General features: G+C 39.5%; 1 protein-coding gene across 6 annotated transcripts in view; it reads left to right on the top strand.

Annotated features, from left to right (window-relative positions):
- Positions 1-270: 270 nt before the first annotated feature.
- The window catches only part of LOC145093773 (putative disease resistance RPP13-like protein 1), a 46,647-nt gene continuing 23,641 nt past the window's right edge, over positions 271-23,276 (top strand). The window contains exons 1-4 of one of the 6 annotated variants that reach the window (XM_079032011.1): positions 271-4,227; positions 4,438-4,492; positions 7,125-9,538; positions 13,583-13,765. In XM_079032011.1, the coding sequence (XP_078888137.1) occupies positions 368-4,204 (3,837 nt within the window). In that variant the 5' untranslated portion in view covers positions 271-367 and the 3' untranslated portion in view covers positions 4,205-4,227; positions 4,438-4,492; positions 7,125-9,538; positions 13,583-13,765. Of the gene's footprint in view, positions 4,228-4,437; positions 4,493-4,760; positions 5,453-7,124; positions 9,539-13,582; positions 13,766-23,276 lie in introns of those variants that run through there. The other 5 variants (XM_079032009.1, XM_079032012.1, XM_079032013.1 and 2 more) reach the window with 5 other exon arrangements.

Below are 23,276 nucleotides of genomic sequence, written 5' to 3'. Positions count from 1 at the left end.
TTCCACTTGTCATTTTATTTTATTTTTCATTTTATTAAATTAAAATTTCACATTTAATATGTAGGTAATATATATGTAAAATATTTATTAGAAATGGTTTATATATATAATGTATTCAATTAATTAAAATTTTATTAATTTTAATAATTAAAATAAAAAATTTATTTCTTATTAATTCAAATCAAATTATAGTTAACACCCAAAATTGTGGTGTACATTGATTTTATCCGAATCTATGCCCTCATCAATAATTGAAACCTTTCTGCATTCACATCTCTGCTATAAACAATAATTGAAATCATTCTCTCCGCATATCCATTTCTTCCCCATTTCTACTAATATTCTCTGCTCTTAATTATCATAAACAATGGCTGAAATCGTTGTTTCGGCTTTCTTCTCGGTGTTCTTTGAAAAGCTGGCCTCTGAAGCCATCAAGAAGATTGCTCGCGCTAAGGGAATTGATTCCCAGCTCAGGAAACTGAAGAGGTCATTAATCCAGATTAAAGCTCTGCTTAATGATGCTTCTCAGAAGGAAATAAGTGATGAAGCTGTTAAAGAGTGGTTGAATGGTCTCCAACATCTGGCTTACGACATAGACGACCTACTTGATGACTTGGCAACAGAAGGTATGCATCGTGAGTTGACCGATGAATTTGGAGCCTCCACCAGCTTGGTAAGAAAGATAATCCCAACTTGTTGCACAAATTTCTCACTGAGTACTAGGATGGGTAGCAAGATAGATGCTATTACCACCAAGTTCCAAGAACTGGTAGAGGAAAAAGAAAATCTTGGTTTAAGTGTGAAAGATGAAAGCCCAAAACATATGAATAGAAGATTAGAGACCTCTTTGGTAGATACATCTAGGATTATTGGACGTGAAGGTGAAAAGGATGCGTTGCTCCACAAGCTATTGGAGGATGAACCTTGCGATAAAAACTTTAGCATCGTGCCCATAGTTGGTATGGGTGGGGTGGGCAAGACCACTCTAGCTAGACTTTTGTATGACGAAATGCAAGGGAAGGCTCACTTCGAACTCAAGGCGTGGGTTTGTGTTTCAGATGAATTTGATATCTTCAATATAACCAAAGTTATCTTTCAATCGATAGGCGGGGGAAACGAAGAATTTAAGGACTTAAATCTTCTTCAAGTAGCTTTAAAAGAGAAGATATCAAAGAAAAGATTTCTTCTTGTTCTTGATGATGTGTGGAGTGAAAGCTATACCGATTGGGAAATTCTAGAACGCCCATTTCTTGCAGGGGAACCTGGAAGTAAGATTATCATCACCACCCGGAAGCTGTCATTGCTAACCCAACTGGGTTACAATCAACCTTACAGTCTCTCTGTTTTGTCACATGAGAATGCTGTATCTTTGTTCTGTCAACATGCATTCGGTGAAAATAACTTCGATTCCCATCCTTTACTTAAACCACATGGTGAAGGTATTGTCGAAAAATGTGATGGTCTGCCATTGGCTTTGATAGCGCTTGGGAGGTTATTGAGGACAAAAACCGACGAGGAAGAATGGAAGGAGCTGCTTAATAGTGAGATATGGAGCTTAGGGAAGAGAGATGAGATTACTCCAGCTCTTAGGCTAAGCTACCATGATCTTTCTGCCAATTTGAAGCTGCTGTTTGCATACTGTTCCTTGTTCCCTAAGGACTACATGTTTGACATGGAGGAGTTGATTCTATTATGGATGGCAGAAGGGTTTTTGCATCAATCAAGTACTACAGGGAAATCAATGGAACGTATGGGTGTTGAATGTTTTGAAGACTTGTTGTCAAGGTCATTTTTCCAACAGGCACCTAATGATAAATCGTTATTTGTTATGCATGACCTGATGAATGATTTGGCCATGTCTGTTGCTGGAGAATTTTTTTCAAGGTTAGACATTGAAATGAAGAAGGAAATTCGGAAGGATGATCCGGGTAAGTACCGGCATATGTCATTTGTTTGTGAGAAGTATATGGTTTACACAAAGTTCAAGGCATTCAAAGGAGCTAATAGTTTGAGAACATTCTTAGCAGTATCTTTTGAGCAGAACAGTTGGCAAAAATTTCACTTATCGAATAAAGTTCTGGCCGACTTACTTCCCGAGTTACCATTATTAAGGGTCTTAAGTTTGAGTCAACTTAGCATAAGTGAGGTACCAGAGTTCATTGGCAGTCTGAAGCACTTGCGGTATCTTAATTTTTCTAGAACTAAAATTACACATTTGCCTGATAATGTCTGTGACCTTTATAATTTACAGACGTTGATAATTTCTGGTTGTGAGAGTTTGGAAAAGTTGCCTGAGAGCTTCATAAAGCTTAAGAATTTGCGGCATTTTGACATGAGGGATACTCCACTTTTGAAGAAGATGCCATTAGGGATTGGTGAGTTGAAAAGCCTACGGACTCTCTCTAAGATCGTTATTGAAGGAGACAATGGCTTTTCAATAACCGAGCTTAAAGATCTAAAGGATCTCCGAGGTAAAATTTCCTTTGAGGGGCTTGACAAAGTGCGAAACCCAATGCACGCACAGGAAGTGAACTTATCCCACAGGAAGCTAAGTGAGTTAGAGGTGGAATGGAGTGGTGTATTTGATAATTCTCGAGAGGAAACAGTTGAACAGGAGGTCCTGAATGTGATGAAGCCTCATAATGATATTCTGAAAAAGCTTGGAATTGTGTCATATGGAGGTACAGAGTTTCCGAGTTGGGTTGGGGATCCCTCATTTCATCGGTTGGCTGAAGTGACATTAAATGGTTGTAAGAAGTGTACATCTCTACCGCTACTTGGGCAGCTACCGTCACTTAAGGAGTTGGTTATCGAAGGCATGGATGAGGTGAAAGTTGTGGGATTGGAGTTTCTTGGGACTACTGGTCTTGCGTTCCCATCACTTGAAACTCTACATTTCAAAGATATGGAAGGATGGGAGGCATGGTCAACCAATAATGATGGGGTACTTGTGGATACAACATTTCCATGCCTTAAAGAGCTTTGTATTGAAAGGTGTCCTAATTTGGTTAGAGTCTCAATTGAAGCATTACCTTCACTCAGGTTTCTATGGATAAGTTGGTGCGGTCATGAAGTGTTAGGAAGTCTGGTTCGTGTAGCTTCATCAGTCACCGATTTGGTTATAGATAGTATTTCAGGACTTAATGATCAAGTGTGGGGAGGTGTTATAGAGCATCTTGGGGCAGTTGAAGAAGTAAGGATCACATGGTGTAATGAAATAAGATACTTGTGGGAATCAGAAGCAGAGGCAAGTAAGGTTCTTGTGAATTTAAGGAAGTTGGATGTATGTTTTTGTTTAAATTTGGTGAGTTTAGGAGAGAAAGAGGAAGATAATTGTGGGAGCAACCTGACATCTCTTACAAGCTTGTCCGTATTGGATTGTGACAGCTTGGAGCATTGCAGCTATCCAAATAGCCTTAAGTCACTTTACATCTATAGTTGTAATAAATTATTGGAAAAGGAGTTGGTAGGTGCACGAAAGAAGCCTCAGATCAACTCAAACATACTCATGCTTGAATCTCTACATATATCTGGTTGGCCAAATCTGAAATTGATCACTGATTTGAGTTCCTTCAATCACCTCAGGGAACTCGTAATAAGAGATTGTCCAAATATTGAGTCATTTCCTGACCCTGAGTTGCCGAAACTCAATGTCTTAACAGTTCTGAAAATAGTAAATTGTCCAAGTATGGATGCTTCCTTTTCTTATGGGTTTTGGCCTCCAAAACTTTGTCACCTTCACATAGGGGGGTTGAAGAAGCCCATTTCAAAGTGGGGCCCACAGACTTTTCCAACCTCACTTATTGATCTGATTTTAATAGGTGGGCAGTCGGAAGATGTGAGTAATTTGTGTCAGTTGTCCCATCTTCTTCCTTCATCTCTTAATGATCTTGAAATAAATGGATTTGAGAAAGTGGAATCGGTTTCAATGGGACTCCAACACCTCACCTCTCTCCAGCATCTCTCCATTTACAACTGCCCAAAGGCGATGGATCTATCGGTTTCAATGGGACTCCAACACTTCACCTCCCTCCAGGGTCTCCACCTTTACAACTGCCCAAAGATAATTGATCTACCAGAAATGTTGCTGCCTTCACTCTTGAGGTTGACAATAATTGGATGCCCAAATCTGAAAGAAAGGAGTAGTAAAAGAGGCTCCTACTGGCCCCTCGTCTCACGTATCCCTTACACTTACATACCCTGAGCAGTTACAAACTTAATCTGAAGGTATGATCCTCCCTCTGCTGATGATAAATTATAAATTTTAAATATAACATTTTGATTTTGCCTTCTTTCAACCAACAAAATGCCAATATTATATCCAACATAAGCATGTATATAATAAAAGAAACTGTTTCCATGTCAATATATGATTGTAAACATGGACAAACAGTTTTATAACTTTATTAACTCATCCTGCTTTCTGAAATTTGGCAGGCCATTTAATTGAGAACTTGGATTCACTTCCCAAACATGATGATACAAATAAAAGGTAGCCCCTCCCTCTGCCTTTGACTTCTTTTGGTTTATATACACATAAACTTAATAATACATTTTGCTTGCACTATAAAAGCAGTCCCTAGAGATTATTTTAGCATAAAAAATAAATTTGTGTCACATTATCAGGAACTTCTTTTGTTAAAAAATATCATTTAGTTGTGAACATGGAAGGGATATGATGGATTGCAGAATATTATAACTAAATGATAAAAAAGTTGCTTTAAAAAAATAGCAGGTTAGAAATTTCATTTGTGAAATAGGAATGATTTGAAATTGCTCTCTTAGGCAGATCTGTCAATTGCAGACAAGTGTGAGCAGAAAAGACGTATTCCTGATTTCTGCATATCTTCTCCACAAGTAGATAAATCAACTTAATTCCAAGGGGCGATCCATAATTTGTCACCAAAGTCTATATTGATGCATTTAATAAAATGACAGAGCCTTCATCTCCAAGAAACTCTGATTCGTAAATTAATTGAAATGATTTTCCAAATTTAGCCATGATTTTACTTATGCTACACAATATGAGATGCTCAATATGAGGCTATCAGGAGTGGATAGTTCTCCACGCGTGAAGGGCTGAACTGGAGGGGCTAAGGACGCGTGAACACCGCCCCAAGCCCCGGTGGTTTGGTTGTTGCGTGACCATGGAGATGGACGAAGACGCTCACAATGATTGGTTCCCTCACTGTTTCTCTCTTTATCTCTTTCTTCCTTTTGCACTTTCACTACTAAACCACCGGTGCACACCATTTCCACAACCCGGTGAGTTGGTTGTGGAATAGTAAAATATCTACATGGCATCACCTTTATTCACCAACCACGCGTGACCATTGCCAATAGCCTGAGGCCAGAGTGTGATGTTGCAATGATGGAAACAAATCATTTTGTGCCTACGCATGAAAATGTAACTTTTTAAGGACTTCAGTCGACCTCTAACTGATTTGTTAAACCCTCTGCTTCACAAGTTTCCACCATCACTAGAGTCCTCTACACCTATAAAATATTATGCTTATAAGAATTGCGTTTATATGAGTGGGGAATATTATTTGACATTTTGACTTATATATAGGGGTAATCAAAAGCACATAAGAAAAACGACAGAGAAAACTTCATCCATCTGAAGTCAATGTGAACACCAATTTAATCGTTGTATAACAATTAGAAGATAATTTGTAGAATAGATTAGAGACAATGAAAGAGATATTATCATTAAAAGAATAGTGGTTTGATGGTGATCCTGGTCACTAGAGAGTAATGGAGTTTGTTTTTGTAGATGTTGAAATAAACACAAATAGCTTCAATGCTATTATATATTCAGTTTGTGAAGCAGTATTCAGATCCACATTCCAAATTGTCAGAATCGATTTGGTCAATTCAATACGACAGAAACAGGCCCTTGCTTCACATTATGCTGAACAAAAAAACTCCTTAGAATGCTTAAAAACTAAATAAGGTATGAGAGTTAAATATCAATAGAAGATTAGAAATGAAACAAATAACATGCTAAAATTTAGAGAATCCATCTCAAATCCTTTCTAGCATCATCTGGTGCAAATAATAAGCTTTCATCAAGTAGAAAGTCAAGACTATTGAAGGTCATTAGCCATTGCTGCAGATTGATCGGCATAACTAATGTTATCACCCAAAATGATCTTTTAGAAAGAAAAAAATTAATGATTGGGTTAATATTTCAGAAATAGCTTACATGTGGCAAACAGGGAAATATATACCTTGTCAGGAAATACACATTAATTGCTTGCGAAAAGACTACCTATTAACCAAAGATTGCATTTGCATGTTATTCTTGTTTTAATTCATATTCGCTGACAACAGCTAGAGGGGTTGTCAGCGAATTCAGCAAGTGCAGGTGAGTTTCCCTTTGTGTGAATGGGTCTACGGCCACAATGTCGGCCCATATAGTTATGAGTAGGAAGACCCGGGGATTAGCCCTAGGCACAACATGCTAGTGTGATTTTCAGGACGAGGTCCAGAGTAGCGGGCGGGTGCCCAAGGAATGGTTTGCATGATAGTTATACTTGTTGTCTGTGTGATACTTGTATGTGTATGGTAGGGAGGTGAGTGTGGGCGTGGTCCCGTATCTCACCGATAGCAGAGTATGGACGGTGTTCCATATCTCATTAGCAGAAGAGCAGGGGCGAGGCCCAGGTCAGGAAAGAGTGAGTGTGGGCCGGGCCCATATCTCACTATCAGTAGGAGTGTGGACGGGGTTCCATGACTCATCAGTTGCAGGACATGGGCGAGGCCTAAGATAGGCGAGGCCTTAGAATCAGATTCAGGAGTACATGTTTAACTTATGTGTTGTGATATGTTTGTGCGTAGTATATGTTAGTGGGCGAGGCCCAGTGACAGGCGAGGCCTAAGTAAAATAGATCTGTATCCGAGCGGGGCTCGAAGCCAGGCGGGGCCTGGAGCGGCGAGGCCGTTGTAGCGGGCGGGGCCTGGAGCGGCGAGGCCGTTGTAGCGGGCGAGGCCCGAGGTAGGGGCGAGGCCCAGAATAGCGGGCGTGCCCCAATATGTGCAGTATGTGTTTATGCATGGTATATGGTAGGATGGGGGAACTCACTAAGCTTCGTGCTTACGGTTTTCAGTTTTGGTTTCAGGTACTTCCGGTAGCGAAGGGAGGAGCTCGGGGTGATCGCATGGCACACACCATAGATTTGACAGCCTGGGATGTTTTGCTCTGATAATGAAAATGTGTTTTGAAATTTACACTCTGATTATGTTATGAATTGATAAATGTGTTTTCAAGAAATGTTTTATAAAATAAATTTTTAGTCTTGAAATTTGGTACGTTACAAGTTGGTATCAGAGCCTTGGTTTGAGGGATTCGGGCATGCTCTCGGGCGTGTCTGGACTCAAACTAAGGGATTGGTATAAAGGTTTTCAAAATGAAAAGATAGTTTTTGTAAAAAGGGGTTTTGAGAAATAAAACAGTTTTAGAAAAATTGAAAAGAATTCAGAAAGAAAATAACTTTTTGAGAAAAGGGGGTGTGGTGCATGCAATCAGCCGAGCTCAAGTAAGTACCCCAAAATACCCATACAAGTTTATGTTATGATTATCAGTTAGTAGAACAGCATGCTAGATTAGGACTAAGGAGGATGCCTTATGTGCCTGTTATATGTGTTGTAGAGCTGCAAGATAGTTCTGGTCAGACAGTAGTAGGGTAGCCTGTTTAGGCTATGCCTGAGTATATGAGCTTATGTCGCAGGCTAGTGCAGATTCTTGTTATGTGGATATGATTGCTTGAGTATGTTCTGGTTAGATTTTCCCTTGTCTGAATGTTGCTTGCTTTGTGCATTGTGGGATTCTGAGTGATGGGAGTTAGCCATTAGGTGAATACGTCATGTCACATGTGATCAGGGTTAAATAATCTCAGAGTGTTGGATTTGGCCCTACTGCGCATCTCTCGTTTGAGTCTAACCGTTGTGGGGACGAGTCTTTTACTCGAAGGATTATCTGGGCCTCATCACATGTGATGGTATTCAGGTGATGGATAATTGGCATTACAAGGAGGCCTTCAGCAGTTGAGGGCTGGTTTGGGTTGAGTCGGAGGTTTCCCTAGGGTAAGCCTAGGATGAGATAGTGTTGGGAGCAGTAGTAGTAGAAAAGGGGACCTAGTGGAGTCGAGGCAGTTCTTGAGGAAAGTACGGATAGATGTGGAAGGTAGTATGGGCCCGTACTACTGAAAGCAGAGGATCCGTACTCGATTCGGGAAAGGCCAAGACGAGACCGGGAATCTGGTAGTTTGTGAGTTGATCCCTCTGCAGTGATGTGTATTTTGATATTGGTTGTATTATATTTGCAACATGGTGACATTGCCAGAGAGACCATCGAGCGGGTCAGGCGTCGGAGAGGGATCAGGCTCGGATTCAGGGGCCGAGCAGCTCGAGGAGCGCATGAGAGAGTTGACATCAGCAGAGGTTACGCGCAACATACATGATCAGACTCCTATGATCTTTGGCACGGTCAAGGAGGGTATACTGGAGATCTTGGATAAGAGGCTGGGAGCCTTCCGTACCGAGATGATGGCTTTGTTGGGGGCGCGTACTTTGACATTCCGAGAGTTCAGGGCTTGCGGGGCACCAGATTATCATGGGGCTAGGGACCCCATTGCCAGCAGCAGATGGTTGGCTGATGTTGCCAACACTTTTCGTACGAGCAAGTGTCCCGAGGGGGACAAGGTCAGACTCGCCTTCTGTCTTCTGAAGGACAGAGCGAGGGATTGGTGGGAGGAGATTGGTCATGCTCTGGGAGATGATGTCGCGTTGGACGCGATGACATGAAGTGATTTCTCGGCCAGGTTTAGGGCGGAGTTCTCACTGATTATTGAGGTGAAGCAGCTGGCACGGGAGTTTCAGGATCTGACACAGACTACTGAGACTGTGGCGGAAATCACCGCCAAGTTCAGGGAGAGGGCCCTTCTTGTTCCGCAGTATGTCGCGGATGAGGAGATGAAGAAAGCCCGATACCATGAGATGCTTAGAAGTGACATCAGGGAGTTTGTGAGCAGGTCCGACTGCAAGACGTTGGAGGACATGATCTCGCGGGCCAGGGAAAGGGAGATCGACTTGGAGCAGATCCGGAAGAGGAAGCCGGATGAGATTCGGGTAGCCACAGGTTCGGGCAAAAGGCCCAAGGGGTCAGATTCGAGATCGAGGGATTATCAGGACCGTAGTCGGTGCGGGAGGTGTGGCAGGACGCACAGGGGTGCGTGCAGGAGTGGTAGTGGTGGTGAGTCTGGCTGCTTCAGGTGTAGTCGGACTGGTCATTTTAGTAGGGATTGTACTGCGACCACCACTCAGGGGTCAGACCTGTTATGTTTTCACTGCGGTCAGCGGGGCGACAAGAAGGCTCAGTGTCCGAGTTTGCTTTCAGCAGGACGGGTGATAACACCTACCCCTGCAACTTTGAGGATCACAGACGGCCGTCAGGGCCGAGCAGAGGCGCCTACGGTAGGAGGAAAGGCTTTTCAGATGGCTACCATGGAGACGCAGGCAGCGTCGGACATTGCAGGTATGCGACTTCCGTTTTCTGTTTTCTTTATGCATGATTATATTGTTATGGTTCTGCATTATTATTGGTATGAGTATTTCTATTGGTGCAACTTGCCTGTGATTTAGTTATATGCCATCTGCATACCTCGGATATCTAAATGGTAGTTAGGGGATGTGCCCTATCGGAGAAGGTCACTTAGGATGCAGTAACTGTAGCATGTATGTGTGGGACTTGGTATGTCTCGCTAGTTCGGAAATGTAACGTTTGAGAGATGGAGTGGTTAGATCCCTAGCTATGGTAAGCTTGGGTTCCTCAACAGGTTGATTATGAGATGGTAGCAAGGATTGGGAGTTCTTTTCGAGCATTGAGCAGCGAGGGGTAAGCAGGATCGAAGTGGGGGTGAACCCTCCGAGCATGCAAGGGTAAGAGCACACAAATCCAAAATAAGTACGCGATCTCTGAAAAGAAAAGAAGTAGCACAACATTTGATGGATTGAAGGATTCAGGGTTGGGAGTTTGAGAAACTCCCCATCAGTGGTGCGTACGATGGTGATGGTTAGTACGTGGTTGGGAATTCAGGTTGGCGGGTCGCCAGTAGGACTCGGGTGAGTCGGAATGAAGATCTTGAGGGCTGATAGCATGGGATGCTTTCGTATTAGTAGTCAGTGGTCGAGACAGCATGTAAAAACATCGTAGAGCGGCGGGAGAGCCACATCGTTTTCCAGCAGCAGTCAGTGGTGGGAAGTGTTGTAAGACTATGGGGCAGCCGTAGCATTCACTAGCAGTCAGTGGTGGAAAGTGTTGTAAGACTACGGGGTAGCCGTAGCATTCACTAGCAGTCAGTGGTAGAAGGTGTTGTAAGACTACGGGGCAGCCGTAGCATTCACCAGTGGTCTGTGGTGGAAGGTGTAGTAAGACTACGGGTAAGTCGTAGCATTCCTTAGTAGCTTTGTTAGCGGAGTGTGGGCGGAGGCCCGTATCTCCTAGTTAGCAGGATTGGGGTGAGGCCCTTTACTCCTAGTGATCAGGTAGGGATCAAGATTGGGTAGTGGTTGAGAATAAGAGGGAGTTTTCCAGTATAGCCCTAGAAAGGTGAGACCTTGGGAGAGGCCGCTCCAGGATGTAGTTGGGTGAGACCCGTGGGCGAGGCCCGTATGTGAGTAGCAATATAGGTGAGACCTGGGAGCAGGGTTGATCAGTAGTATGGTTGGGTGAGACCCGTGGACGAGGCCCGTGCGAGAGTGGTTAGACAAGTGAGTCTAGATGGAAGATCACTTAAGGTTATAGGCGGGTGAGACCAGTGGGCGAGGCCCGTGAGTTTTAGTAGCGCAGGTGAGACCTGGTAAGGACCTTAGGGGCAAGTTAGGGGATCGAGGATTCCAGGATTGTAGTGCCAGTATGGCAGAATAGATTGAGCAGTTATAGGTGGTCGAAGTTTCTTCGAAAGTCGCTCGGAGCGACTAGGAGTTGGTGTTGGGATTGGCGACCGGTGGGAGCCGGTAACCCAGGTGTGGATACATCAGTAGGGACCAGGGTGGTCTCCATTCATCCGGGAGGCGGAAGAGGGACGGCAAAAAGTTTTTGGTCAGTAGCAGTGCTGGTAAGCAGTCTATGGTGGGATTCAGTTAGCTAATCGAGGGGTGCTCGGCACCAAGTTATGGCAGAGAGGAGTATCTAGTGGATACTGGCAGAAATGGCCCGTACTATAAGTAGCGGGAGTGATGGAGCTAGTGAAGGATAGGACCTTCACAGTGTCAGAGGAAGTACTTGGTTATGGAACGTTGCCTTGGAAAGGCCATAAATCGCACAAGGAAAGAAAGGGGTAAATCCCCAGGGTGTTCAGCATGGGTACTCGGAGAGTACTAGAAGGATTGTCGGTTGAGTAAGTTGTGTTTCAAGCATGTTCAGGGTCAGGGTTGACCCGAGATTATTATCCGCAAAGACTATTGGTCGGCAGGAGAGCCGAGCAAAAGGCCAGCGAAGGTAGGCAGTGGGTGTTGGATTAATAAGTAGAGTATTGGAAGCAGATCGCAGGCGGTTGGCCATAGCAAACTTCGAGGACGAAGTTTAGTTTAAGTGGGGGAGAGTTGTAACACCCAAAATCAGGAAGGCCAAGAAAGGAAAGGAACCCTAAGTTGAAAGCCCGACTCGGCGAGTCCAAGGAGGAACTCGGCGAGTCCGAGCGGGATCCGGGTCAAGGAGTAAGCGACCAACTCGGCGAGTCTGGTCTGAACGAGGAAAACCCTAATCCCGGGAGTCGTATCCTATATAAAGGGTGTTATGCCCCTCCCTCAACCTCCATATCATCCTAGAGAACCTGTAGACCCTAGATTTTGTGGGAGCTTCCATCATTTGAGAGAAATAGCTTTGGAGGAAGGAAACTTTGGAGAGGAACTTGAAGATCAAGAAGGTTGCTTCAAAGGGGAGGTGTAGATCCGAGATCTACTTCAGTTTGTGTTCATCTTGGAGGTAATAAGCTGCTATCTTCCCTCCCTTGCAACTAGATCTAGTTTTGTTATGAGATTTGGGGGTTTTATTGTTGTTTGAGACCCAATTCGAGTTTGGGGCCTAGATATGTTGTTGCCACTTCAAGTCTACTGATGGGATGGTCCAATATGTTGTAAATCATCAGAAGATGAGTAGTTGGTGAAGCCTTTTTGCCTTTAAACCTAGCCCAAGAGTGTTTTAAGCTTATAGCCCCTTAGTTTCACGTAAAGTTTGCAACTTTACGTGAAGGATAGACTTTGGGAGTATGGATCTATGATTTGGAGCCCCTACATGGCTCGAAAATCCACTGGATGGGTTAAGAACAGGAGCGACTCGGCGAGTCACATGGGTGGACTCAGCGAGTTGGATGAAGTTGGGCAGGAACTCGGCGAGTTGGAACAACAACTCGTCGAGTCGGATGAAGATTGCCTTGGACTCGGCGAGTCTGTTCTTGGACTCGGCAAGTCAGGTCGCGAAACCCCGAACCCTTCGAGTTAAGACTCGAATCAGTGAGTTGAGTGGAGACTCAGTGAGTTGGACAGGACAAGACTCGGAAATCGGTGGACTCGGCGAGTCATGGGCTGGCTCGGTGAGTCGGGTCGCGAATGGAAGGACTCTGAACATATGAACTCGGCGAGTCAGTAGGTGGACTCGGCGAGTAGGGTTGACCTGGAAGGTTGACTTTGACCAGGACTTGGACTTTGAACAGAGTTGACTTGTTTGACTTTTGAGAGGTCAGTTGGGTTGAGTGTTATATGTTTGGTTTTGGTAGCTCGGGGAGCTAGGGGAGCAGCAGTTCAGAGAGTTGTCGAACAACAGCTAGAGGGGTTGTCAGCGAATTCAGCAAGTGCAGGTGAGTTTCCCTTTGTGTGAATGGGTCTACGGCCACAATGTCGGCCCATATAGTTATGAGTAGGAAGACCCGGGGATTAGCCCTAGGCACAACATGCTAGTGTGATTTTCAGGACGAGGTCCAGAGTAGCGGGCGGGTGCCCAAGGAATGGTTTGCATGATAGTTATACTTGTTGTCTGTGTGATACTTGTATGTGTCTGGTAGGGAGGTGAGTGTGGGCGTGGTCCCGTATCTCACTGATAGCAGAGTATGGACAGTGTTCCATATCTCATTAGCAAAAAAGCAGGGGCGAGGCCCAGGTCAGGAAAGAGTGGGTGTGGGTCGGGCCCGTATCTCACTATCAGTAGGAGTGTGGACGGGGTTCCATGACTCATCAGTTGCAGGACATGGGCGAGGCCCAAGATAGGCGAAGCCTTAGAATCAGATTAAGTAGTACATGTTTAGCTTATGTGTTATGATATGTTTATGCGTAGTATATGTTAGCGGGCGAGGCCCAGTGACAGGCGAGGCCTAAGTAAAACAGATCTGTATCCGAGCGGGGCTCAAAGCCAGGCGGGGCCTAGAGCGGCGAGGCCGTTGTAGCGGGCGGGGCCCGAGGTAGGGGGCGAGGCCCAGAATAGCGGGTGTGGCCCAATATGTGAAGTATGTGTTTATGCATGGTATGTATTAGGATGGGGGAACTCACTAAGCTTCGTGCTTATGGTTTTCAGTTTTGGTTTCAGGTACTTCCGGTAGCGGAGGGAGGAGCTCGGGGTGATCGCATGGCACACACCATAGATTTGACAGTCTGGGATGTTTTGCTCTGATAATGAAAATGTGTTTTGAAATTTATACTCTGATTATGTTATGAATTGATAAATGTGTTTTCATGAAATGTTTTATAAAAGAAATTTTTAGTCTTGAAATTTGGGACGTTACATTCCGCTTCATCAAAACTATAGTAAACTTTTTGCTCGCCAGAAAATCGTTCGTTCAACTTATTATTAATCTCATCAACACTTTCATTTTTAGTTGACAATATCGCCCTCAAAATGATAAATTTTGAATCGGTGTCGTTGGATTGCAAAGAAGGAAATATTGCATCAATCAAAGTGTCCACTGAATTGGTAAGGTAATTCCTCTTGTTGAATTGGTAAGGTGCCTTGTTTGGTAAAGAAGGGACGCAAGATCTAATACTCCTTGCTTCGTTTTAAAAAAATAAAAAGCTCCAATAATGAGAGACGCATGTTCGTGACTCCCTCCCTGCATTTAACCTGCATTTAAAAAATAAAAAAATAAAAAAATAAATAAAGGTTTGCAAGGTGGAGTGACACATCAGGTCACGTGAATATGTTAAAAAGGATTAGATTGTAAGAATTAGTCGGTTTCTTAGGTTTTTCTATTAAAAAAATTATTGGCTAAATAGAAACTCTTTTGGGAGACTTTTCTGGAGATTTCTCTTTTATCTGAACAAACATTACTTTACTTTTTTGTAGAAACGGCAGTCATATTTATAAAAATTTCCGAAAAAACTTTTCTTATTTATAATTTTTTTTTCTTCAGAAAATGGTCTATAGATTTTGGTTAAAGGTCCAAGGTATGTAAATAAATTTGTTCGGGTATGTAAGTAATATATAATAACAAAGTGCATTCCTAATATTTTGTACATACTAGGGATGAGCATCAGAATCGGCCCGGCCAGAACCGGCTTGGGAACCGAACTTGGTGGAAAATTGAAACATAACCAGACCGTCGGTTCTATCAATTCTGGTTGCTACCAGTTCTTGTCGTGTTTTCAATGTTGGAACCGGTCCTCAAGAAATAACAATATACTGTACCGGTTTTTTTCGGTTTTACTGGTTCCGATTCCTACCGGTTCCCAGTTCCAAAAATCCACAAGAATATCGTCCCAGTCTCGGCTCGATCAGTTCTATTCGGTTCCGATTCCGGTTCCAATAACGGTTCCGGCCGGTTCGCCGGTCCAAATTCTCATCCCTAGTACATACCTTATATGTTTTGCATATGGAAATAGCCACACATTAGAGTGAAACTGGTAAGGTATATAATAAGTAAAAATAGCAACATATTTTCCTTAAATTAAAAAGACAACTAAAAATAAGTAATTTGCAATATCAAAATACTAAAAGGAAAGTGACAGTCGACAAAAAAAAAAGATTAAATTATACAACTTAAATAACAATGTATTTTGAATCCAACCAAATAAAATCATTTCGAAGTATATGATGTCTTATTTGCATTTGATCAATTGCATATATATGTTTTAATGGAATCTTGATGTTTGAAAGATCTCATTACACTTTCTTTCATGTAATCTATATACTTGCAGGTAATATAGATTGTAGCCCTTATATTTTGAATCTTGCCATTTGACTTTCAAGTCAAACATATATACCACCTTTCAACAATAAATTTAGGTTTATATGGTGCTTTGCATCTAACATTTAAATGCTAAACTATTCTGGTTAATTCATAGACAAAATTGCAAGAATGGTGTGGTATGTCAAAACTAGCATGTTTGGGACAAAACGGTTTGGACTAGCATCAATGGTCCAATTTGGTTTGAATTTTTTTTGTTTTATTACTGGTAATTAAAAATAAAACAAAATAAAATACTCTCTCTCTCTCTCCATTTGTTTTTATTTAATTTAACCGATTCAACCGGTTTAATTTAACAGGTTCAACCGGATTTTTGTAAAATCAGCCGGTTTGTTCCGGTTAAGAAATAAACATAAAATCGGTGATAGTTGAACCGTTCCTTCTTCGGTTTGTGGTCCAACCGTTTCGACCGGCCAGTTCAAACCGGTTTTTAAAACATCGGTAACATCAGAGAGAGAGAGAGAGAGAGAGAGAGAGAGAGAGAGAGAGAGAGAGAGAGAGAGAGAGAGAGAGAGAGAGAGAGAGAGAGAGAGAGAGAGAGAGAGAGTTAAAATAAATGAGATTTGGGGAGTAAAAGTGGAAGAAAATAAAGTGAACTAAAGAAAGAGTTATGTCGAAAAAAAAAACATATTTTTAGTACGTGTAGTTAGAATGGAGGATGTGGAAGAAATTAAAGTGAAATAAAGTAAGAGTTATGTCGAAAATAAATAAATAAATAAACATATTTTGAGAAACGGGACCAAGCAGATAATCCAGCAACGGGACCAAACGTTTCTTATGCCGTGAGACCTTGTGTTTCATCTCGTGAGAACAGTCAAAGGCTAAAAATCTAACTTTTAAGCTTTTAATCCATTAAGCTTGCAATCCTAATTCTTCTAGAAGCTAACAAGGACTCCAAAGGCCAATAAAAACGATTACTTGATGGACATTAATGTCCTAAACCTATCTTAGGTCAAAATGACAAGAAATGACCCCAAACTCAAAGAAGATTCATGAATTATAACCATACTACAGATCCATGAGAATAAGGTGTTGTTTGTTTCGGAAGCGTTCAAATGTCTTTTGTCCTTTTCCATATCTGCGGAAGAAGACATAGACTAAAAGTCTTTTTTTATGTATTCATACAAAAAGTCTTAATGCAAAAAGATTGTTTGTTTTTTAATTATAATGAACTAAAACTAAGAGATGTTGCAATAAAGGAAATCAAGTAACCAATTTTTTTTTCTCATATTAAAATATGAATAATTCATGTTAGTTTTTAATAAATTGAAAAACCTAACCATTTAATAATATTTACAAACAATTTAATAGATTTATAGTATTTTGTAAGAAAATATTAGATAATATGAAAAAGCAACATAAAAAACACAATAGATTTTTTCTTAATAAGAATTGTATACTTACACACAATAGATTTTTTCTTAATAAGAATTGTATACTTGACACAATAGATTTTTTCTTAATAAGAATTGTATACTTAGACGTTGCCACCCGACTTGCATTAATATCCATTGTTCAACGACAAAATTGATCATTGAAATTAATGTTGAAACAACCAAAGCCCAAATGCTAAAAACTCAACATCTCATACATTACTAATCTATTAAAATTTATATCCGACTCGAACTTTGCCAATAACAATTTCATACAGTTTCAAACATATAATACTTTTTAAAACATTAGATAAACTATATATATATATATATATATATATATATATATATATATATATATATATATATATATATATATATATATATTCGATTCAAACTGGAATGCTGCTTACTTATTAAAGTTGATATTTTTAAAAACATAAATGATTTTTTTGATGATTGTCTTACAATATTAAAACTAAATTCACACAACTAACATATTTTTTTTTTTGAAATCATTGTTTCTACATTTCGCATTAACTGGTCAGCAATTTGATCTCAAAGATGAACCATATATTCCCGATCTCTTGCACTTCCATGTGGTTGTACCTCATCTTCGTCATCCTTCTCCTCATCATCATCATCTTGTACACTGTTGCTTTGAAGTGATACATCGACTTGATTATATTGAGAAAAATACTCATCACTCGATCCCTCTTTTCGTATATAATTATGAAGTGCAAAACATGCAATGACGATGTTTCTTTATGTAACCAATGGAAATGGAGCCATTCTCTTCAATATAGGGAAACATGCTTTCAAGACACCAAAAGCACGCTCAATGACATTTCGAATTTTTCCATGTGAGTGATTAGATTTTTCTTTGTTGGTTAATGCACGTCTTCGATGAAAATCTCCAAGCCAATACCACACATTACAATAAGGAGCCATAAATCCTCGGGTGTGTGTGTATACACATCATCACAAAGATAATACTTATATGTAAATATAAGGAAATAATTATATTAAAATAAAAGTAAAAATATTAAAATGAAAATGTAAACAAACATGGCGGTGGAAATGGGAATGGTGCATCTGGATCTGCTAAATCTTCAGATAATATTCTAGAATCATGTGTTATCCCTTCCCAAGCAGCCACGACAAACATAAAAATCATGTTGAAGTCGCATACTGTCAATACATTTTGATAACAATCACCTTTTCCCCTTCCTCTATACAAATGTTGTTTGTCAAGAAGGACAATAGCATGTACCAAAGTTTCATCAAGTGCCCCAACCGCTTCTTTTAAAATCCTTCGTAACCTCCTATTATGTCAAGGAATGTTTGGATTTGGATTAAAGGGAGTTGGCACTATTATATCCTTTGCGAATACGAGTGTTTTATCCAATACTTCATAAAAATACTTATGAATCGTTTGTTTTGAGTGTTGAAATGTACGTTTGATGATTACATAACATTGATTGTGACCAATCATCATCAAGAACATCGCCATCTTCTCTTCAACCGATACATGTTTACTATCCTTTACCCAACTTTTTACTCTAAAATGTGTGCAAAGCCGAACATAAGAATCATGTAACATACGTAAGAGCTCAATGCATTGGTTATTAGTTCCTTGTAATAACTCTAATGTGAATTGATGCCCAGACGTTTTTGAGGTATTATCTCGCATTCTTTTCAAACCTCGTCTCCAAAAAAAAGCGAAGATACATAACAATTAGTAGGTGTGACTTTTTATCGTAATCCATTATGAACCTGTTAAACCATCAACACTTGTTAAATCTCAATATGATAAAGCAAAAAGCATAAGCATTTGTATCATATTCAAAGCACACATTTTGTTTCAAATAAGCATATAATCCCAATACTAGCAATATTTGTGTCAAATAAGTACACAATCATTCAAATGATAGCAAAAAACATAATGTCAAACATAAGTACAAGAAAAACATAATTGTTCAAAATGAAAGAAAAAACATAAGCATAAAGACTACTTAAACATCCCTAATGTGGTGTCAATCATCTTTATCCACCCTTTTAAGACCTCAGGTATTGGTGGCAAAGTCATCCATGCCTCTCTCATATTAATTGACATTCCAAAAAGGTGAAAGGTTGCCAAAAATATAGGATCCATTGGATCTAATCCAACTAGCTTCAACCTCTCATGATATTCTTCTACTGCCGGCCCTTCCTTGCTATTCACCAAATGTTGCAAAGCTTTTTGCATATCAAGACTCAACTCATCAAGACTAAAAGAGGTTTTAGAGGCTTTATCCCTATCGGTCCTATCAGTAGAAGCATCACTGGTTTTAGCCCTTTTATCGGGCCTATTAGTAGAAGCATCAGTAGTTTTAGCATTTTTATCGGGCTTATAAGTAGAACCGGCATGAGATTTATCACTAGGAGCTCGAGCACTAGTGTCATTGGAAGCGGCATCATTATCATCTTCTAGGCCATTAAAAGGGTTGTCATTAATCAGAAATCTTTGGACACAATAAGAAGAAGATGATATATATATATATATATATATATATATATATATATATATATATATATATATGCAGGTGTCGTTTGAGTAGAGGTTCATTTAATGCTACCACCGGCACTACTTCCATCAAACAAAGATTCACAAAGTTTGGGATAAGGCAATGGGTGTGTCCTCAATGATCCTGCCTTTAGATGACCCTAAACCAAGATTAATATTAATTATAAGTATTTTGACATCATTACTAAAATTGGACATAAACTAAAAAAATTAAATTATATAGACACACCTTCTTGAATTCTTCCCATTTTGTGTTCACTAAGGCAAATGAATTTGTTTGAGCATTCTATAAATTCGTTGACTTGTTTCTCAAATATTCCACACTATGTATTTAGCTTTTAGATTATCAAAAGCATTTTTTTAATTGTTTTTATGAAGTATCCATGTCAAACTTTTCTTTTAGAGCTTTCCCTAACATAACCCAAGACTCCTTATGCATGCTACCTCCTTTTTTTCAATTATGTTGATCTCTTCGATACACGTATCTAATAAACATTTTACTTGCTTTTTCGACCATTGTAGTTTGTCTCCCAATTAGACAAGCTACATATAATAACTTTATAAATTAAGTCCATGAAAGAATCGACTTAAAAAACTAAAAATTTCATGATTCATATCTATGGATTACAACATGTTAGAAAAACAACATAAAATAGAAACATTTGATTCAAATGAATCTCAAGCTAATGATAACAAAAAACATGATGTTGATCAAGAAACAAAATTGAATAAAAGCATTACACTAGAAGCATGTAATGAATAATAGTACTATACTAAACAGTTTGAAACTAAACAATTTAAAGAGAAACTCTGAAGTCTGTGAGTTTTTCCTTCTCTTTCAAAAGAAATGCAAGTTTTCTCACAATCAAATTAACTTTTCAAAAAACACAAAGCTACCCTTTTGAGTTTTTGCAGATTACTTGTTCAATTATTGTTTACATCCTCTATAAAGTATGTTGCTATAGACAATGAACCCAATACATATATATATATATATATATATATATATATATAACAACTTATTCAATGAAAGTAAAAACCATTTATGATGGTATAACCAGTTTTCCTAAAATAAAAAAGGAATCAAACATAAATCATCAACTGATTCCACATCTGAATTACAGAAAGGACACTACAAATTTTGGACAACAATACCCCTGATGGTCGGATTTGGTGCCAAAGGGATTTCAAACAAGAAACAGAAAAATTACTTGTTCAAACAAGAAACAACTAATACTTTTCTGGTATAAGAGCAGTAAACAAGATGAAAATTACATTTTAAGTAAAGCATAATCAATTAGATTAGGTAGAAAACAAAAAAAAAATCAAATAGATTAACAAGAAGTTATTTGAGAAATCAACAACAGGAAGTTATTTGGCATAATGGTAGATGGGTTTCACCATTAATGGAGTTTAAAGTAATAATACAAGTTGAGAGGGATATAAGAAAAGAGAAACAAGAATGAAGAGTGACAGAACAGATTAAACTCAAGCATATACAAAATTCCCAAAGAATAATGTGACAAATCGATACCCACTGTCAGAAAACAGAACTGAACAGGAAAAATGAAGAACGTAAGTTACATCTTAAACTAAACAAAATCACAAGAGAGGAACAGATAAAGCTTAGATGAACAAGAAGTAGTTTGATTCAAGTACAAAAGAAAACAAAATCAAAGTGATAAATAGAAGTTATTTGAGAAATCAACAACACATAAGGTTTCTAATTGACAAAATGGTAGATGGGATTTCATCATTAATGGAGTTTAAACTGTGACATCCCCAATTTCACGGCCAGAAAAGACCGATTTGTTTATGCTTTGTTTTTAAAATCAGAGTAATCGTTTAAAGAAAATTGTTGCGGAATTTGTTCCCAAAACAAACTATGATAAGAATTTATCAAACGTATTTATTAAAGAAAATGTATTTTCATTGAATAATAAAACCTCGGGATGTCATGTTCCGATACAGACCAAAAGCATAAACAATATAAAATAGACCTTACAATAGTTATTTATAACTACTGATCTATAATCCAAAATCTCTCGTCAAGTCCACCAACTTATACCCTTGTGCCATTACCTGTAATGCAAAGAAAACTGAGTGGGTCAGGCTTGGGAGCCTGGTGAGCGTATAGGGTTTTCAACCCACAATAATATAATTATTATATTTAATCATCAAACAATCAACCCAATTACACATCCCCATTATCTTCATTTAATCGTCCCAAAAGATATTATCCTAAGGGTCATCTCCTATATCATGTTTACCTCTCATCTCCTTACATCTTATTTCCTTATATGTTTGTTCCTAAGAACTTTTCCTAAGGATCATCGCCTGCATCATATAGACAATACTGATTTGGGGGTCACTCCCTCAATATGTGACTAGTAAGGGTTAGGGTATCATCGCATGATTACACAGCCACAACATCGCCTGGACTCGTAAATCATAATAAGGGTTAGATTGTCATCGCATGAATACGTAGCCACAACATCGCCTGGACTCGTAATTCATAATAAGGGTTAGACTATCATCGCATGAATACGTAGCCACAACATCGCCTGGACTCGTAATTCATAATAAGGGTTAGACTATCATCGCATGAATACGTAGCCACAACATCGCCTGGACTCGTAATTCATAATAAGGGATAGACTATCATCGTATGAATACGTAGCCACAACATCGCCTGGACTCGTAATTCATCACCTATCTATCATCACCTAATTATCATCACCATTATATCCTCACCTATCTCTTATCACATTCTTTCAACACACATCAACTATTTCATCTACCCATGTTCTACCCAACATATTTGTAGATATAAATTACATATATAGTTTAAATCATTTAACACCCATATAAAATATCAATTCCAAGCCCATCTCAAATAGACAAATAATATATAACACATAGCACGTATTTCATAGCTAATACTTTATATTTATGTTTTAGAAGAGAGTAACCACACACTCACACATATAAACAACAATATATGTACACATAGCACGTATTTTATAAAATACTTCATATCTATGTGTAAGATGAAAGTGACTATACACTTACTTGATTAGACGATGCTCGGACAGCACTACGACTTGTAGAAGTAGTATTCTTCGGTAGATCTGGAAGATCTTCACAAAAACGGGCTTCTCGCGGGTAGAGCTTCGGCTCGGGAATATCACTTATCGGGATCATCGGGGCTTCGGAACTTGCTTCGGGGATTGGGAATGATACCGGGGCTTCGGGATATAATTGGCACGCAAAACGATGCAAAACATAGAGAGAAAGGAAGAAAAATGGCAAGGCAAATGGCTAATATCGGTTTCTATTTATAGGCTGTTGGGTCTGGGATTACGTTGGGCGTAATTTTGGAATACGTTGGGCGTAATCAGTACGCTGGGCGTAATTTCCAAGTACGTTGGGCGTACGCTTCGGATAAGCTTTGGTATGTGTGCCACGATCTTCAAAAATTCATAACTTTCGCATAAGAGCTCCGTTTTCGACGTTCTTTATATCCACACGAAGGTGTGATTATGCTCTACAACTTTCATTTAGACTCCGTCGGCTAATTTTGAATTTATTTTTATTATATTATTTTTAGTAGGCCGGGACAGGAAAACTTCGTTATAAAATCATAACTTCTTCATCCGACGTTCGTTTTCGTCTGTCTTTTTACCGTTGCACTACTAATGACGACATCTTCGATTCTCATTCAGATTGTTTCGGCTAAAAACCGTGAGATCTCAAATCGAGTATTCGGGCTGCATACCGTTAAGTCGAAACTTAGAAAAATCATAACTTCCTCATACGAAGTCAGATTTTGACGTTCTTTTTATGCACGCTCATGGTTTAACGAACTCTACAACTTTTGTTTAGATCACTAAGGCTTAATATCGCTCTAACGTAAATTAACTTTTTACGTCATTCAGCATCGTGCCGGTTTTGTCACGAAACTTCGACAGGTCATAACTTCTTCGTTATAACTCGGATTTCGGCGTTCTTTATATGTACGAAATCCTTGTAACATATACTATAACTTAGTTAAGATTATTTATTCTAAATAACCTTTTTTTTTGAAAAGTCATTTTCGAC

The sequence above is a fragment of the Lactuca serriola genome, chromosome 3, assembly GCF_051521515.1.
Source record: "Lactuca serriola cultivar US96UC23 chromosome 3, Lser_US96UC23_V15, whole genome shotgun sequence".
Lineage (NCBI taxonomy): Eukaryota > Viridiplantae > Streptophyta > Magnoliopsida > Asterales > Asteraceae > Lactuca > Lactuca serriola.
Note: the sequence above shows the minus strand (reverse complement) of the source record. Positions and strands in the feature narration are given on the sequence as shown.